The sequence below is a fragment of the Desmodus rotundus genome, chromosome 8, assembly GCF_022682495.2.
Source record: "Desmodus rotundus isolate HL8 chromosome 8, HLdesRot8A.1, whole genome shotgun sequence".
NCBI lineage: Eukaryota > Metazoa > Chordata > Mammalia > Chiroptera > Phyllostomidae > Desmodus > Desmodus rotundus.
Window position 1 is genome coordinate 52,763,032 of NC_071394.1, and position 20,253 is coordinate 52,783,284.

The window sequence follows — 20,253 nt, forward strand, 5'->3', positions numbered from 1 at the left end:
TCATTTAGCCCCGCCCAAAACCAACCTGTGGTGATCGCCTTTTTCTCCTGCTCCCCACGCAGCCGTCTTCAGGGGCGGCGACGTTGTGCGTCACTTCCGGATCGCGGGCCGACCCGCTGCGCAGCTTTTGCTGTGGCTTGACTGCGGAGGTGCTTTAGCTACGTGGTGAAGAGGATAGGGAGATCTGCTGCTCTATTGGCAGCTTTCCGAGATTCTGAGATTAATTCATAATAGAAGGTTAACCAAAGAGTTTATTGGGAGGCAAAGTTGAGTTAGTCACCATAATGTAAGGCAAAGACAAACAAAATACCTTTAAAAACCATGTGCAATGGGGCTGCTTATGCCAAGAGCTGGAAGGGAGAACACACGCAGGTTTTCAAACTCGTAGTTTGTTTAAAATTTTATATACCCTGCATTTTTCATATATACTGGGCACTTCTTTTGCCCATATTTTTTTGGGGGAAATAAGGCTATTATACATGAGTAGTACCTGAAATACCACGTATCTGTTCTTGTGTTTTGTATTATTTGTTCCATAATACTTACTGTACCATAATATGTTCAAAGATAAATGCCAAATTCCTTTATAAAGCAAAAAACCAATTATCTAAATATAAATAAATAATTGAATTAAAAAATTAAAAGGATTTTTTCCCCTGAAAGTTGGGCCAAAAACGTGGGTGCATGTTATACACAGCAAAATATGGTCTGTATTAAACATCTCATTAAGAAGGTAAAAAAGAAGGAAATCTTACCGTTTTGCCACAATATGGATGGACCTGGAAATCATTATTAGTGAATTAAATCAGGGAAAAGACAAATACCATAGGATTGCACTCCTGTTGTTACAGAACAGACCCGGGGGAGTGGGGTGTACGATATACTATAATGGAGAGGACCCCCCCTTTTTCTCCAGGGGTCTCCCCCCACTAGGTTCTCTTTACCCCCCTCCAGAGGAAAGATGTCTCTCAATGCCAGAGATTGGTGAAAAGGAAAGGAATTATTTATTCAAAAGCTATACAGACTTAGAGTAATGACTTAGTGTCTTTATTAAAATACTAAAGTCCTTTAGAATACCCACAGATGCACACAGTTCTTCCTTCTCCCTCTGCCCTCGTCCGGGGTACTGTATCTCAGGAAAAGAAGTAGAAGACTGTGATTCAGGCTCCCGGCACCATCAAATGTGTCCCCACCATAATCTCGTTAATCCGAAGCCATGTGGCACCTTCTCATGGCCCAGCAGCAAGAGTCCTTTCTCCCCTTTTCTTCATGACAGTCTCTCCTGCCTCCTAAGCCACGTGGCAAAAAGCAACCCAAAGCCACGTGGTCCTGACTCTCACCCAAGCTGCGGGGTCTCCCCCTACTCCACCAAAGCCCTGTGGTCCTTTCTCTCTGGTATGGCTGCCGCGCCTGGGTTTTAAATCCCAGCATCAATCTTCCTCTGCAGCCCCATTTCCGACTCCTCCTACAATCAGTTACACCTACCAGCATTCCCGTATTTGTCCAGCTTTACTGGGCTGCCACAGTAAGTCCGGACAGGTGTGGCCCCATGGCATGGAGCCAATCATCTGCAAGCTCTTACATAGGTGCTGTAACCAGGGGGAATTGCCTCCCAGTTATATCTTGGGTGGAAGTGACTTCCTGGCTCAAATCATTGCCACAGCTATTTAACATATCCATGAAACCAGTTAAGGGTTAGAGATATGTTAAATGACCATGCCAGAGGTTAGCTGCATAACTGTTGCTGTACAAAACAGCTCTGAATGGCCCTGCTCCATGTGTCCCTTCCCCCAGCTCAGACTTGTGGGGGTGAGGACATCCTATATATATTTTTTCTAATATTTCCTGGACACCCTGAGTTCTGGGCCCCATTACAAATCCCTATTTGGGGCCCCCCTCTTGGCTGTACCCTCTTACAATGTGGAGTGTAATTAACAAAATTAAAACAAACTGGTACATACAAAGACAGCTGTCAGAGGGGAGGGGAATTTGGGTGCTCCATGAAAAAGGTGAAGGGGTTAAGCAAAAAAAAAAAAAACCAAACAAACTTCATAGACACAACAGTATAGTGATTATCAGATGGAAAGCGGGGTTAGGGAGGTAGAGGAAGATAAGGGGGAAATAAATGGTGATGGACAGAGACTTGATTTTGGATAGTGAACACATAATACAATATACATGTGATGTATTATAGAATTGTGCACTTGAAACTTATACACCGGCAACTGTTTTTGAAATTTTAATTTTTTTTTATCCTCACCTGCAGGCATTCTTCATTGCTTGCTTCTCAGAGAGGGGGAAGAGAGAGAGAGAGACACATCAGTGAGAAAGAAACATTGATTGGTTGCCTCCTGCACATGCTTGGACCAGGGATCCTTGGTGCCTGACTAGGGGTCAAACCCACAATTTAGGAATATGCCCTGACCAGGAATCAAACCCACAACCTTTCAGTTACAGGACAAAGCTCTAACCAACCGAGCCACACAGGCCAGGGCCTTGTTGCAGGGCTCAGACCGCAGAGCACCCCCCTCCCAACCCCTAGTCTGCCACAGATGAGAATAAGTCTACCAAGACATGATATGCTTGGGGAGGAAAGATGGCCAATCTCTCAAAGGAGAAGGGCCTTGAGCCTGTTCCTCAGTGGGCTTTTATTGGGTGTAATTTGCACAGGAATACAGGTAAAGCTCATCAATCATTGTCAGGCAGTGATAATCAAACAATAGATAACATTCAAAGAACAATGAGGGCTTATTCTGAGTCAGGGTCAGATAGCCAAAGGGCCAAAAAACTATGGGAAACAAACTCATTTTATGCTTGGACCCTTATTATTTAAATAGAGGGTATTAGCAAATCATGTTTCACAGGATTTTATGCATTCTTTCTTACTCCTGATCGCCCCAGGGAACCTGCCCTTTCCAGCACAGGGCTGCACGCATCTCCAGCATTGTTTCGGGCTTAATTCAGGTGTGGGGTGCAGGCAGCCAAGAGATTAGGAGACTTCTTACAGACAGAATGAGGACTCAGACTATGTCAAAGCTGAGGGGTGAGGGTCCATCACCCCCTTTTTCTATAGTCCTCTAACTCCTTCTCTGATGACCCCTTAGAGATAGTGCCTGTCTTAGGTCATCCCTCCCTTGAGGAATCATACCCGTCATTGGCTAACCAGTCACCTGCCCAGGGCCAACCAGAGAACCAGAGTGAGGTAAAGGGGGCAGAGGCAGCACCCCTGCAGGGAAGATAAGCTTTGTCTCCTTAGTGGCTTATGGTCCCAAGGTCTCTTTACTCAGCCTTAGCCATGGGGGGCGGGGGGGTGGGTTACAGCTTCTGAAACCAGGCAGGGTGGTTCAAACAGGGCCCTATGTAATTTCATTAACCAATGTCAGCCCAATAAGTTCATAAAAATTAAAAAAATAAATTTTAAAGGAAACAAAAATGTTTTATATAGATTAAAATTCGAAATGAAAGTATTTTTGATATATTGAGTTAAAGTACATTATTAAAAATAAAAGCCCTAACAAAATATGGGCATTGACAATTCTGTGTTGAAAAATAATTCAATAGAGTTGAACAAAAAATTTCAAGAAGCCCTAAGAATGAAACCAAATTATTTCATTTCTATTTTATTTTTGAGATATGCATACTAGTGAAACAATTAAAATCCCCATATAGGTCTGAAAAGTTGTTTGAAAGAATACAAAACAAAAATTCTAAGTAACTAGGAGGAATTATGTGTTCTAAAGGCAAAGATTGTACATCCTTAGTGTGAAATATTTGAACCTGTAGAGAATTTTTGGTTGTGTTTATTTGAGCCAAACTGCTGGGAAGCAGTTATCAAGGGATTAGAAATGCTGCGGAGGGTAGCAGTTTCGCACCTTCTTTTATGCATGACGGTTAAAGGAGAAGACATAAGGTGGTTACAAGAAATCCATTGCCCATAGATTAGGGGGGAGGGAGAAAGCAAAGGATGAGGGAACCTCTGGAATTGGATAAAAAGTAAAATGATAGACACAAACTTCTTTGACATTGGTGGGTGAGGGATAGTTTACAGTCAACAATTAAGCTGATAACAATAGCAATGAGGAGATTTGTGGTCTCCGCTTGTACCCAAGGGGCCAAGGGGTGTGGGGAAAAGGGAAGTTACCTTGACTTTCTACAGGTATGTTATCATAAATGCAAAAGGAAAATAGGCAGGCTTAGTTAAGGTAAGGACTGACATTTTTTAGGGGAAAATAATGGCCTAGGACAGGACTCTTTTAGTTAATAAGTTTTCATTTTACACCATCCTTTGTGGTTACTTTAGGTCTCTTGGTCTGTGAGGCTCCCTCAGAAGCCTCCCCTGAGCTTGTCAGGCAAATATGTGACCCTTTTCCTTCCACTTTAGTTTTCACTCTAGCAACACAATAGAAATGTTGTGTTGCCAACAGAAGGGGTGCCCAAGCCTGTAGAGGATTTGTTATGAGTTTATTTGAGCCAAACTGACAAAAATTGTTGGGAAACAAAATCTCAAATGGATTGAGAGAATGTTCCAGGAAATGGTAGTTCTACCACTAATTTTATATTCAGAATCAAAGAAGACAGGAGAGCTACATGAAATCCATTGGTGATAGATTAGGGAGGCAGGAGGAAGCAAAGGGGGTAGGGAATCTCTGAGACTGCAAAAAAGTAAAATGGATAAACGCAGACTTCTTTTACCTTGGTGGTTACAGGATAGTTAATGGTTAACAATTAACATGATAAGGATAACAATGAGGGCATCTGTGGTCTGCTCTGGTGCAGTGATTGTGCCTTGAAGGATTTGGAAAAGGGAAATTACACTGACATTCCTAAGGTATGTTATTACAGATGCAAAAAGACATAGACAGGTTCAATTAAGGTAGAGTTTGGCTTTTGACTAGGAAGATACCTGACTAGTTTGTAAGGGGCTCACCAGGCAGGCCTCCCCTGAGCTTGTCAGGGTTAGTACATGGCCCCTTTTTCATCCACTCCAACCAGTACGTGACTATCATAGTTCTCAATAGCTGCTTGATCAATAGTTAGTAGCATCTGATAATACCATTTCCATTTTGAAAGAAATGAAACTAAAGCTCAAAGAACTTCAGTGACTTTCATAACAGCACATCTACCAATAGTAACAACAGAGCTGGGATTTTAACAAATTTCTGACTCAACAGTCAGTGGTCTTTTCATTCATGGTTTTCTTCACAGTGCTGGTCCTGGTAGTAGATGCAGAGGCTACTTTTGTGGGACTCAACAGTCTGAAGCTTTTAGTTTTAGTGGCAATTGTTATGCAGAGAGAGGAGTAATTATTTCTGAGATGAGGATTCTTGACTTCTTTCAGTACTGAACACTTACCTGATCTCGTCTACACGTAAGAAGCTTTGGGAAAAGACAGACCATAATTTTAACTTCTGAACTGGATGTTTCTGCAGCTTTTTCTTCACAGGTGGCCCCAGGGAAGTGATGCTATATAGCATTCTTTTAATATTTGTTTCATTTTCTGCAGTAGGCAGGCTCTAAAATGGCTCCCAACAATTCCATCCTAATGTTCATTCCCTGGTTTGCATTATCCCTTTGCCTTTTATGTTAGCTGGGTTTACTGATTAACTTCCAATGAAAAAAATTAGACAGAGGTGAGACAGGCCAGTAAGACAGGACAAGTATAATAAGGAAACTGAGACAAACAGATGAAAGAAATGGCTAATCAATTTACAGCCAGATATAAGAAGTCACCTCCCCAGAGATAGATCCAGGCCTCAGTTATATTTCAGCTCCAGGACCAGAAAAGCTGCAAAACCAAGTGGGCAATGCTAGGTCCAGCTGTGATGATAAATGACTTCCTGCTCTGGCATTATTGTAGAACAGTCAGGAGAAGCAACGTATGCTCTCCCCCATTGGCCAAGATGGCGGCAAGGGGAAGTTCTTAGAATGAGTGCATGGAAAGCTGGAAATATCAATGAACTTGGCCTGATCCCATGAAAAGCTAGCAAGATAATTGGATAGAAAAAATGCCCTTTTCCCCCATACCACATTGGTGGCAGGACCAAGGGAAGGCAAGTAGATGCATCACAGAAGTCAAAATGGCACGGAGGTGGGGGGGGGGGGGCGGGTGTTGCTGGACCAAAGAGGCCTGTGGGTGGAGCATAGGGTGAAAAGAGGATTGGTTGGGAGGTGGACCTGCGGGAAGCCCATGAAATTGTAGTTGATAGGTCATTTTGAGAAAGTGCCTGGTCCATCCCACACCCAAACTAATCCAATCCCAAGGAAACAAAGAGGCTGCCTGGTTTCTGACTCCCTCTTGCTCAATACATGAACTCACACAGTGCACTCACCTGCTAAGGCTGTGGTGTCCCATGGCCTCTAGAAGGGAACCTCTCACTCGTGCTTGCCCACATGGTAATGCACTGGTCAATACGTTCAAGTGCTCCCCTGAGAGAACACAAACTTGCAGCCCTAGCAGCCACATGGACCGTGGCAGTGCAAGATCCACATGCAGGTTCCAGGAGGGAGCTTGAAATGAACACCAGACAGGAACAAGCTAAGCTATCTGGTTGGTGGACTATGACTGATTAACAACTGCTTGTGGTCTCCCAAGCACTGTACTATAAATTGGAGCAGGAACTCTGGACACACTGGTGTTTGGCTTTGTCTTGCTAAGGAGACAGGCTTTGAGTTGAGAGCCTGCCACTATCCCAGATCACACAACACCTGAATAAAACCTCTTTCCTGTTGCACTAGCATGTGCCTCACGAGTTTGGCTTTTGTGGCGACAGGCAGCTGAACCTCCATTGTTTTTGTTCATTTACACTGGTACTGACCCATCAGTGGAGACCACGACCCTGAAAGAGAACACCTAGAAAACTGATGGATATTCTTTTAAAACCATCCCCTGAGATCTCCCCTAAAATTCCCACCTGTAAGAGAGAGACAAAAGCCCCAAGTCAAACGACCCAACACACTCTCCCTCTGGGGAGCCACCTGCTCCATTCACTTCTTGCTCTTTTTCCCTCTCTTCTGCCTCCACAAGCACATATCTTCTCTACTCTAGGGGTCTCTTCAAGGCTTGCCACCAGGAGTGCAATGGGCAGTGGCATCTCATCCCAGGTAATCCCCTGAACCTGCCCCCAAGGCCCCGCTTTCTCTGGCTTTTCAGTTAGTTAAAGCAGCCAGCCTGGGCTCTCATGTTGCTTCTTCTATATACTGAGTTCTTCCTTGTTTCTTTGTCCCCAGCTTGAATAAACATACCCTTTTAGTCACCTGGGCTTGTGTTGTGAAATCTTTCCTACATGAAGTCAAGAACCCACATACTACCTGCTGGCCCTAGGCAGACCCACTGAGGGCCAGGTCCCCTGTCTGGTAACACAAGTACTGAAATATTATGTCTAAGATTAGGTTTTAAGAATGAATTCCATCTGCAGGGTTTTCTTCCTCTTTTGCTCCCTCTGAGGGAAGGCAGCTGCCATACAGAGAGATGCTCTGTAGACAATCCCATATGATGAGGAACTGAGATTATCCTCTGGCAACAACCTTCCAGGAAATGAGGCCCTCAGTTCAACAGCCATGGAGAATCCTGTCAGCAATCATGGGACTGAGCTTGAAAGAAGATCCTCCCCCCAACCAGTCAAGTCTTCAGGTGACACTGCAGTCCTGGCCCACACTTTGATCGCCACTCCGTTGGAGAACTTGAGGCTGAGGAATACAGCTAAGGCATGCCCAGACCTGACCCAAGAATAATGAGATAACAAATGTTTGCTGTTTCGAGCAAGCAAGTTTGGAATAATTATTTATGCAGCAATAAGAATCTAATACACTCTCCAACTTACTGTTATTGAACACTGGCTAATCTTACAGATATTGTTTTAAGTAATTATTATTATATACTTTTCACACATGGCCAACCCAATTACCCCTGGCTCTTGGTGAATCTCTATTAGCATATATTTATTATTTTATTAGGGCAGACTGATGGATAATGGCAAGTGTAAATATTATCCCTCCACCCCCTCAAAAAAATCAAAATTAACAACTGGAAAACCATTGCCCAGATTCAGTTCTACTTTACAAACTGTAAATATTTGCTTAGGAAATGCTACATTTTAATAACAAAATACATAAATATTTTCTTTACATTTTGTAAAAACAACTTGCCAAAATCAAGTGAAAACTTTGTAAGACTTAAACTCTTCCTTATGAATCTTTTTGTATGTGTGTGCAGTTTGGAATTATTTTCATTCAAAATGATTAAAATAAAAATATTTAACATTTAAAATGGAAAAAAAAGACTTGCCAAGTTGGTAGTAATCTTATCATCTTTCTACGTATTGTTCTTTGAAGAGTAAATTAGAGTAAATGAGAGGAAGTCAGATTTTGTGAAACATGAAGAACAAAATGTTCAATTTTTGCTTACTTTCAATAACATGTAAAGCAACAAGCCTCAGTGACAATGAGGGAAAATTAGGGTTGAAAATTGCTTTAAATATCTTGGGAGACAAACAAGAAACAGAAATTACCAGAAAAAAATAGATGAAAGAGGAAGAAAATCACAGAAATAAAAAATCCCAAACTAATTAAACTTTGATCAGTATGGAAATGTAATTGCAGAAAGAAGCAATTCAGAAGATATCTGGAGTGTTAGACAGAAGCCATCAAAGAACAACATCAAAGAACTGTGGAAACAAAACCTAATATATGTGGGGTAACAGCACAAGGCAAGGGGCAATGTGAAAACCTCAAGGATGCAGTAAAGGCAGTGAAGGCCAAGGTGAGCAAGTAGTATCAATCTCCCCATTGTTTTCCCAGCACGGCTTACTCAAGTCATGAGTATACAATGAAGAAAGATGATAGATTTGGAACCAGAGAGACTAAGTCCAATAATTTGTTTACTTGCAACCTTACAAAAGGCATCTAATCTCTATTTTATCACCAGTGAAATGGTGGTAACCTTAAGATTTATTCTTAACACACTTAGCATAGTCTGGCACATCAAGTGTGCACCATAAATGGTTGCCATTAGCCCTGGTTGGGCAGCTCCTTTGGTTGGAGCATCATGCTGATGTGCCAAAGCTGCAGGTTTGGACCCCAGTAAGGGCACAAAGAAGAACCAACCAATGAATGCAAGAATGGGTAGAACAACAAATCAATCTCTCTCTCTCTCTCTTTCATTCCCTCTCTCTCTAAACTCAATAAAATAAAAAAGCAAATAAGTGGTTGCAATTATTATTATGATTAAAACCTAGGAGACAACTATTGTTTTTGTTTAGGCAAATAATTTTTATAGGAATTTTGTCTTTTCCTCTTGGCTCTGGCTTCTAGGAAACACAGAGCCGAATCTCTAGTAAACATGGTATGTAATGTATGTACTGAATTCAGCTCTCAGTTCCCATCTTTCCTATTTCTCCCCTTATATTTCATACTTATTCGCTTTCTTATTATGGCATTTAATATGTATATCTGTAAATTATGTAAAATAACATGAATTTTCTTCTTTTAGAAAGGTAGTGTTAATTTTTTAAATCCTACTTATAGGTGTTTGATTTCTCTATAGTCACTACATGACAGATTCTTGGTATGTGTCATTTTATACTCATATCCTATGCAAAAAAATGTCCTATCATGTGTTCTAGTGGAAGTACCCTAATCTTTTCTCAAACAAAAGTGGTGAAGCTGTAACATGTAAAGCATTTCCTGTTATTTTTGCAGCATTATTTACAATGGCCAAGATATGGAGGCAAGCACCTAAGTGTCCATTGATAGATGAACAGATAAGGAAAAAGTTGTGTATACATACAATGGAATATGACTTAGCCATGAAAAAGAATTAACCATTTGCAACATGGGTGGTACTATAAGTGATTATGCTAAATGAAATAAGTCATGTGGAGAAAGACAAGTACCATTTAATTTTACTTTATATGAAATCTAGTAAATAAATAAGTAAGTAAATATACAAAACAGAAGCAATCTCATAATACAGAAAACAAATTTATGGTTGTCATATGAGATGAGGTTTGGGGAGATGGGTAAAAAAATGTGAAAGGACTAAGAAGTGATGCAGACTCTGGCTAGAGGGGTCCGTGTGTTGTAGCTGCAATGAGCAAATTCACAAGGGACTATAGAAGTCCTGTGGAGAAAAAGGGATTGCATGGCCACTCTGAGTGAGAGCGAGCTGACCCCTGCCTGACAGGCTTTTATTTCTTTCCTGGGTTCATTACCTGGAGGATGGTCCTCATTTACTATGCACAGGTCCGCTTTAGGTGGTTACCTTTTACAGATAACAAAGGAGAGGAAGTTGCTAATTACTACAAAGATAAAGGATATTTGCAAATGCAAAGGAAAAAGTGGTTGAACTGGTTACACTCCATCTTTGGCAGGTTTAGCATAAATTTTAGGAAGTTACTTTAAAGATTTGCAGTAAACACTTGATGCCTCAGTTCAGGGTGAGGGAGTTTTAGCAAGAGCAAGTCTCCTAGCAGTCAAGGTACAATGCAGGCCTGATTTCCCACTGGAGAACCTATTCATGGACGTGGGTCCTGCCTGCCAACCTCACTCCCCACTGGCTTTTCCGAGTGGGGGCTGAGCCACATTTCCCATGCTTGGAATTGTTCCCCACAGGCTAATGACAGCTGGCACAGCAGAAAAGTGGGAACCAGCCAAGCCTTAAAGAGGCAGCCACAGACTGTGAATCCCTTGTATTCTCAAACAGGCTGCCTGGGGCTAGACTAGGAAACCATCTGACGTTACCAGGGGTGGATCCAGAAAGAGAAGACAGTGGAAACAATTGACTCTGCTGAGACAAATTCCACCATGGTCTTGTTTGTTATTTGCATTATTTTTTCTCCTTCATAGCTTCTTAATTTTTCTTCAAGTTTGTTCCAATTAGTCACTATGTTTTTACTTTAGTTTATTTCAGAGCTCATATTTTACCCTTCCCTTCTCTTATTCTACTCTACCTTCTTCCTCCCAATTCTTATTTTTGTTGTAAATTTTACTTTTTCCCTTTCTGTGACATGTTTCTATTCCACACTCATACTATTTCTCCTCCCTCCAGCCCCTCAAAACCATTGTTCATGACAAGACTCATACCATATTTTTTTTCATTGATTATAATATCATTAATCTCTCTCCACCTTCATTAATCTTTCTTCATTGATTGTTGATATGGTGGTGGTTGTGTTACAGAGCAAGGCAGGGGGTGGTTCACGATAAATTATTACAGAAAGGATCCCCCCTTTCTGTCTCTGGAAGTTCCCCCCCCCCCACACACACACCTGCTAGGTTCGCGATGCCCGCCGCCAGAGGAAAGACGTCTCTCAATGTCAGAGACTGGTGAAAAGGAAAGAAATTATTTGTTTAAAAGTTACACAGACTTAGAGTAATGGCTTAATGACTTCAGTAAGATACTAAAGTCCTCTAGAATACCCACAGATGCACAGTCCTTCCCTCTCCCTGTGCCCAGTCTGGGATACTGTGTCTCAGGAAAAGAAGTAGAAGTCCATGATTCAGGCTCCCGGCACCATCAGCTGTGTGGCTGCTGCAATCTCCAGTTAATCCAAAGCCATGCGGCACCTTCTCATGGCCCACCAGCAAGAGTCCTTCCTCCCCTTTTCTTCCCGGCAAAGTATCTCCTGCTGCCTAAGCCGTGTGGTAAAAAGAAGCACTCCAAAACCTCGTGGTCCTCTTCCTTTCCCTTCAGAACCGCATTGTCCTCTCTTCACTTCACCAAAGCTGCCTGATCCTCTCCCTTCTCCTACAAAACCTTGTGGTCCTCTCTTTCCCTTCATCAGAACCGCGTGGACCTCTATCTGTCTACTTACTTAAGAATCTCGTGGTTCTCCCTCCTATGGCTGCCAGGCCTAGGTTTAAATCACAGCACCCGTCTTCCTTTGCAGCCCCATTTCCGACTCCTCCTACAGTCAGCTACACCTGCCAGCATCCCCATATTCTTCCAGCTTTACTGGGCTGCCATAGTAAGTCTGGGCAGGTGTGGCCCCATAGCATGGAGCCAATCATCTCCAAGCTCTCACGCAGGCCCTGTAACCAGGGGGAGTTGCTTCCCAGACCCATCTTGGGTGGAAGTCACTCCCATCTCCCTGGCTCAAAGCAGGGCCACAGCTATTTAACATATCTATGAAACCAGTTAAAGGTTATACATATGTTAAATGACCGTGACAGGGGTTAGCTGCAAAGCTCTTGCTACCCAAAACAGCTCTGAATGGCCCTGTTCCATGTGTCCCATCCCCCCTGGCTCAGGCTTGTGGGGGTGAGGACATCCTACATACATTTTTCTAATATTTCCTGGACACCTTGAGCTCTGGACCCCATTACAAATCCCTTCTTGGGGCCCTCCTCTTGGCTGCACCCTGCTTCAGTTGCATTTCTTCAATTTTATTCCTAGACGTTCACTATTTTTATATTTCAAATCTCAAATTTTACTGTTCCCCTCTTGTACTCCATTTTCCCTTCCTATTGCCCTTTCTTTTTTCATCTTAAATTTCATTTTCCCCCTCTCTTAGACTGGATTTTATTCCTGACTCTTCTTATTTCTTGTACATTTATTCTCTAAAAATCACTTCTCTGGGCCAATGTTCATATACCTGAGACCAAGTTCCCTTTAGCTCTGACCTCTGTCTCCTGCTATTTTTCCATTGGCCAGCTCATCAGTGATGCTGCCTACTGCCGGCAGCTGTGCACGGCTCTGGTGCCCTCAGTGTTGCAGTGTGGTGGGACTGCCCTGGAGGAGGCTGGAGGGAGTGGTACAGTTTGGTGTCTGTGTGGTTTCTTTGCTTGATGGGGCTGAAGTACAGACTGGAATGTTTTCTGTTTGCACTGCACTTGCCTTATTGTTTGTTGTGACACACCATTGAGAGTCTGACTTAGTAGTCTGGTGATGTTGCTATTTTCTCCAGTCACAAGTTATGCCTTAGGTAAGAGCACACTGAAGCAGTTTGCTGGAATGTTCCAAATATTCACTAAACTACTAATGCTAATTCAATGACACTCCAGTAGGCATACTGACCTTCTATATTGATACTTTGTTAGCAGCCTTCATTTATATTGTCACAGAATTGGGAAAAAACATGCAGGCAGGAGATTATTAGCTCCTTTAAAACTGATATTTAGAGAATTTAAGAGCATTGTCTAAATTCCTGTATTGAAAGAGAAATTTCTGATCCATATGCGTGATTTTTTCTAACACAATGTAAAATATATAAATATATGAATAAATAAATACATAAATACAGGTATGTTCAGTCCCTAATACTTATTAAAATAATCTTCAGAACACTTCTAAAAGATAGCCTAGAAGTATTATCTTCATTCTATAGACCACGGGACACTTTGGACAACGCAGAAATGAAGTCATTCGCCTACCAGCATATAAACAGAAAAACCGGGTTTTGGCAATCACATTCTTCTAAATGATGTATTGAGAAAGAAGAATATTGTTTCAGACAGACCTAAGTGCTCCAAATGAAATAAAACAGTGTGGCATACAGTGACTGGGGCAGGACGAGCCAACATTAGCTAGCCAAGGTGTCCTCAGAAGGCCTTTTACTGACATCAGAGCTGAGACCTCAAAGCTGGGTGGGAGGGGCTTGTGCATATTCAGGGAAAATGGACTCAGTGTGTGCAAAGTCCTGGAAGGCATCAGGACTAGAAAAGGAGAGAACAAAAACAAGGCCAGCCCTGGCTGGTGTAGCTCAAGGGATTGAGCACAGTCTGCCAACCAAAGGGTCACTGGTTTGATTCTCAGTCAGGGCATATGCCTGGGTTGTGGGCCAGGACCCTAGTGGGGGCCACATGAGAGGCAACTACACATTTATGTTTCTCTCCCTCTCTTTCTCCATCCCTTCCCCTTACTCTAAAAGAAAGAAATAAACAAATAAATCTAAAAAATAAGAAAAAACAAGGCCAATGTTTTCTTCCTTCTAGCACTTAGCATTGTCTGAAAAACAATGTCACTTCTGAAATTATGAATTGTCTATCACCCCTACAAGAATATAAACTCCAAATTGCCAGGGACCTTGCTTTATTCTGTTTACTATTCTTTTCCAGCACCTAACACACCGTCTGGCAGATAATAGGTATATACTAATTTTATTGAATGAAAGAAAAAATATGCTAGGTATATGAAATTCTCTCCAGCCCAGCTCCTGACTTTGCAGGTGAGTTAACAGACACCCAGCAGAGGTGAAAAGCTTTCCAGGGGGAATGGGACCAGGCCTAGGCTTTTGGCTGATGGGCCTCTGATGTTTCCCTTGCACCATCCTGCCCTCTGCTGCTTCAATTGTCAAGAACTGGTCAAGTCTTTAAAAATTACAGGTTCTTCCAAATAGAATGACTTGCTTTCTGAATTTCACATTCTAAGGTCACATTTGAAAACTCATTGTGTCTTGTAAGCTCCAACTAAAAAAAGAGAGAGAGAGACAAAGAAAGAAAGATATTTTCAGCACCAAGGAGAAAACCAAACACAATGTGCCTTTCCTCTAAGCATTAAAACAATATGAGACTCCAACTCACAGCAAAAGGGAACAGAACCTGATTTTTAATGGGCAGAAGTTTGAACAGATATTTCACTAGAAGCCACTTTGAAGGTTTGTAACACAAGGAACAACATGAGACGGTTTGTTTGTAAGTTTCATAAAGACGACTGGGTTTTTACAAGGTGGAGGACAATAACTGAACTTTCTGTAATTTCAGACCCTTAAGGTGCATACCTGAAAATGAGGCTGAGTTGGGCACTGTGTTGCTAAGCTACAGTATGGTCCTTAGGCCTGTTCAGATTGGTGTTCCACGCTCTGCCCCACTTGTCCTTGTAAGTCTTTTGAAAAGATTTTATTGATCTGTTTTTGTAGAGGGGGGATGACGAGGAGAAAGAAGGGAGAGAAACATCAATGTGTGGTTGCCTCTCACGCATCCCCTCCTGGGGACCTGGCCCACAACTGAGGCATTTGACTGAGACTTGGAATTGAATAAGCCACCCTTTGGTTTGCAGGCGCACACTCAATCCACTGAGCTACACCAGCCAGGGCCTTTCTTGTAACTCTTTTACCTCTATTTTTCAGCATCAGATTCATGGGATGTCAGACCAAGGGCATTAAGAGACATTATCTCATTTTCACCTTAGGATGCCCTTAGGACATGGTTTTTACCATCATCTTCATTGTACAGCTTGGGAGACTGGGGAGGCCCTGAAAGCACAAAGGCATCCTCAGGACACAAAACTCTTAAGAAAAAGGAGGTCTGAACTCAGCTTTCTCCCCCAAGCCATGGACCTGATGTGTTCCCAGGGAGCTGTGGAGAGGACTGTGTTCGGGATCAGTTCACAGATATGTAGATGACATGGGAGTGGAGGGTGAGAACTCAACAGCCCACAGAGGACATTTTGAGGCTCTGATTGGAGGAAGGGGCTCAGGTCATAGAATCTTGAAGGGGTGACATCACTTTCCTTATGACACACTCCCAAGCGAAACTAGAACTCTGGTAACTAGGCACCCACATTCTAGTTACAACTGCCTATCCAGGTCAGTTGACTGCACACAGTCAGGAGACTAGGATGTCTCTGTGTTGTTTCCCGCTTTTTCGAGGCTCCAGGCCAAAGAAAGCCCAGAGTGAGAGAGGTTTCTCTTGCTTTAGACGCTGGCGCAAGAGCCGTCGTCATCAACAGCTCCCACCACCTGGCAATATACACCCTCAGGTAACTGTGGGCAGTGAAGGGCTGGTCCATCCAGGCCAGGCCCCCACCGGGATCCCACTTGGGCTGCATCACACCATGTACCCCTCTTCCTGCATATGTGTGTGTGTGTGTGTGTGTGTGTGTGTGAGGTGGTGAGGGAATCGGGAAAAAGTGTGCTCATTCTAAGTACAAGAGGCTTGTTAGGTACTAGAAAACTGAAGGGAGTGTCATGGTCATTCCCAAGGTCATGGCAGGCAGGATGGGAAGGTGAGTGCTGTGGACCAAGCTCTTCTACTGTCTGGTTCCTCAAGGTGTCATTTTATTTCTTCCGTGATTGGAGGTGCTTTCAGGTGCCTCTCTGTGCCTGCCAGATGTGGGGAGGAGAAATTGTGGTGGGAATATGCCCTGGTGGCAATGCCCAGACAGGCTTGTGACATCACCTGACCCTTTACTAGGCTCGGTCTTCGCAGAAGTCCCAACACAACATCATAGAGTTGGCTGATGGGTTCCATTATACCTTGAACCTGTACAGCGGACCAGTGCACCAGGCCAGAAACACTGTCCATGGCCAGTCTGAGGTGAGAGCTGGCCCACACCCAGGGCCCTGAGATGATGGGGCTCAAATCTGGGGCTTCGAGGTTTTCACTTGTCCACTTCCATATTAATCTGTAACTGCAATCCTACTACCAGGTTTCTGGGAGGGTGGAAATCCATTCTTCATATGTTTTAGAACTTTAGAGAAAAAAAAAATCTTGCTGTTCCATTTTACTTGTTACGATTGTTTAAATACCTGGAACATGTATCTTGTAGAGTAGTCAGCTCTGCCGTCCTTGAACACCTTCAAGTCTACACTCTCATAGAGGGCGGTGTTTGTAAAACAACAAAGAAACCAGCATGGGAGGATTTTACATATTTGATACATTTGTCTGGAACTTGGCAACTCACAGAACACACAAACCATTTTAAGCCAGGTCAGCAGCTGTGGCCTTAAGCATCTCCATGTTACCCTATAAAGAAGGTAATTTTCCTCAGTGATTCTGTTTTGAGAGCTTGACATGATGCCATTCTGCTGTGATTTCAGCAGGGAGACCAGGAACAGCCTCATGCATCCTGAGGGACTGTGTGCTAGTTTGCTAGGTCTGCATTACACAGGGTTGCAGACTGTGTGGAAGGTTACTGAGGACTCCTGGCTCAGTACCCGGCTCTGTCTTTGCAGAGCTCCAGCGATGATATCATTGAGCTGCTGGTGCATGAGACCGACTATAAGATCTACAAAGTCAAGGCGCAGGTGCACTACACTGATGCAACCATCCAGCAAATGTGCCAGGTGAGAGCTGGCCCAGGGATTCTCCACACCCAGGAACTCGAGGTGACCTGAGAGGGCCAAGCATCTAGGCTCAAATATGGGGATGGCTTCCTCATGGCTCTACCAGTACTATTTCTGAAGTGTCCCACTGTCCCATGCACATAGGAACCTGGACCTCCACTCCCCCCACCAGCTATGTAAGACAGGAAAAAGACATTCCTCACATATTTGTGAGAAATTTGAGAAAAATTGAGTTATACTTCACAGCAGAGCTCATGAACATTAGCATTTTGCTGTTTTTGTTGATTTTCCTATGAGCCCCAAGATTCTGGTGGAATAGTCAGCTCCACAGTCCTTGCAGACCTCCAAATCTTGCTCATCATCACGCTGGACTAGGGGGTGTTGTACACAAAATTAAGAGAAAGTCAAATATAGGAGTATTTCTCTGCAACTTTTCAGTTCACAGACCAGGGCAACCATTGTAATCTGGCCTTTTTAAGAAATGTGACCTTACTCACATCCATACTATCTCCTAAAGGAGGTAGTTTGCACGGTGTAAGCCATTCACAATTTTGGACTTTGACCTGAATCAGTTCTGCTTCTACTACAGCAGGGTTGCCAGTAACATCATCCCTGGGTCACAATCGACTGTGCCAGTTTGCCAGGGCTGCCACAGGGCAGAACACAGGTTGGTTGGAGGGTTCCTGGTGCTTACTGGCTGGGTATGGGGTTTGTCTTTGCAGATTTTCAATGAAGACATCGTGGAAGAGCTTGTGACTGGGTTTACCTACTCCACCTCGCTAGTCAAGGGGAAGGTGCTTCAGTCCGCCGACACCAGCACGTTTTGCTCTAAGGTGAGAGCTAGCCCAGGAGGGTCTAAAATCCGCATGACCCCGAGATTACATTCAGGTGCCCAGGAGCAGACTCCATTTGGGGACCCCCCCAGGGACCTCCACTGGCATTCCCTACACTGATGCACAGTGCCATATACACAGGAATCTGGACCTCATTTTCTCCCTCCAGCTACGAGAGTAGAAAGGAAATACTTGTTGTAATAGGTATACTTAGAACACATTCTTTTGTCCTAGTAGTCCACAAGCATATTTGTATGTTTCTTATTCTTTTTTGATTTTTTTTTAAATTACCTGACCCACATTCCTGCATAGCAGTAAGTTCAACAGTCATTGAAGACCATGTCCAATAACAGAGCGAGTTTGCCACACCACGCAGCCCTCAGTGCTGGTGGACATGGTGTCATTCACCTCAGGTGCAGTGTCAGCAGTCCTGCCAGATCACTTAAGTGTGTCCCAGGAAACTGTGTATATTGCTGAGGATGCCACAGCACAGGACCCACTGGGTCATGTAGAGAGCAGACACTTAATTTTTCACGATTCCAGAGACTAAGAGTTAGAAGTGGGGTTGTGGGCACGGCTAGTTCCTTTTGACTGGTTTATCTCATGTTCGTACATGGCTGTCCCTATCTCTGTGTCACACGCAATCCCTTCTGTGCCTCCTTGTGTCCTCCCGTCCTCTTCTAAGGTCACTGCTCATATTGGGTTAAGTGTCACATCACTGAGTTCACTTGACCCCAGTACCCTCCTTTAGGACATACTTCTAAAGGCACATTTTGAAATGCGAGGGTTTCTGAAGTCATTGGAATTTGGATGACACACTTGAGACCACAATGTTGACCTGTACTCTCCTCAGCGGAAAGGACACAAAGAAACAAATTTCAGCAGCCGCAGCCAGATTCCAAAAGGAAAATCTGTAGCATTCCAGTGCCAATAGAACTTTTTTGATGGTGGCTCTTACCTTGCACCCAGCCAGCGTTTCTCATCCATTCACAGTGAGAGCAATGTGGGGAAAATACGGACCACTGTAACTGAACAACAATAAAAAAAGAAAAAGAAAAATTTACCAATCTGATTATAACGTGCCCAAGGCAATCCCAGTGTTCCTTCTTTTTCATTCTTCCCCAGCATCCTTTGACTCACCTGTCAGCTTGTCTCCATCCATAACATTTGGATCTACCTGAGTCATGTGTCCAGACTCCTGCCTGGTGACCAGCTTTCTCCAGTCATGTGTCACCAGGCATTTGACCCTGTGCTGTTTCTGCATCTCAAAATTACTTTTAGTGTAAAGGAATGAGAAATAAGTGTCATTTTGGAAGTCACTGGTTCTCATGGCTGTGGCTATCCATCTTGTACATACTTCCCTAATAGGGAGGGACAGTGTTCCCCAACCATTTCCATCCATGTCAGGAGCAGGTAAGGCTCAGGTTGCTAAGAGGCAATGCCATGCATCCCTAGCTTTGGGCACTTCTCACTTGTAACCTGCATGACCTTGAGCCACCATTTGACATTCCCAAGCCTGTGTGATTTCACCCCTATGATGGCGGTGCTGTTTAATGTGTTGTGGGTGTTAAGCTCTTCATAAGACTATGACTATGGAAAGTCTGTTTCTCCTCATGTTAAAAAAAAATGCCTAGAACGGAATAATTAAATCGATACCCCCTTACACCCAAAATTATGGTACTTTTAAAACCTCCTGATAAAACCCTATTTAGCATGGGCAGTCCTGACCCTTCTCTTCCACAAGGCCCTGATGGGCTGACAGTTTTGGATAAACTCCAGACCTCAGTACTGCTCATGATTCACGGTGATGCCACTGACTATGTGTCTATCCTGGTCCTACACAGGGTGTAGCTGAGTTCAGCTTGAAATTAGAGGAAGCGTGCAGAATGCGCGCCCTCCGAGGAGGGACATTGAAGAAGTTGGTGGAGTTCATGACTCCAGCTATTCTGGGTGGAAACATCTCCCACCTCTCCACCTTCGGGACCAGGCACCCATCCTTCTCCCGAGCCCCAACGCTCATGGATGATCTGCTGACTCGGTGAGCACGTGCCCCCTTTTCAGCACAGCTGTGATTCTGCTCACAGCAAGCAGTGTGCCATATAAATGTCATCCCATCTCCCTGTGCCAGAGTCAGTTCCTTTGAATTGTGGGATGACAGAGGGCAAAGCTAATAATTTTCGTGCAGGTACTACTGTGGGCACAGTCCAGGCAGGTGTTAGCTGGCATGTAGCCCTGCAGACAGGGCTTCTAGATGTGCTGTGCTGTTCATGAAAAAAATTTTTTTTCTGTCCACCACAGAAAAAATCTTGCCTACCCATCGTGGTCTGTGGCATTTCTGAGCTTGGAAAAGCAAGGGGAAAATAATCAGTTGAAGGTGTTGGAGAAATCACTTGCCTGATCTGTCCTCTTGTCTTTGGCAT

General features: G+C 43.6%; 1 protein-coding gene across 1 annotated transcript in view; it reads left to right on the forward strand.

The window, feature by feature from the left end:
• The window catches only part of LOC123478461 (uncharacterized), a 41,015-nt gene that overhangs the window by 9,540 nt on the left and 11,222 nt on the right, over window positions 1–20,253 (forward strand). The window contains exons 3-9 of the mRNA XM_071222137.1: window positions 63–149; window positions 12,650–12,749; window positions 15,585–15,694; window positions 16,129–16,251; window positions 16,890–17,000; window positions 17,723–17,833; window positions 19,678–19,871. Coding sequence (XP_071078238.1) covers window positions 63–149; window positions 12,650–12,749; window positions 15,585–15,694; window positions 16,129–16,251; window positions 16,890–17,000; window positions 17,723–17,833; window positions 19,678–19,871 — 836 coding nt within the window. The remainder of the gene's footprint in view (window positions 1–62; window positions 150–12,649; window positions 12,750–15,584; window positions 15,695–16,128; window positions 16,252–16,889; window positions 17,001–17,722; window positions 17,834–19,677; window positions 19,872–20,253) is intronic.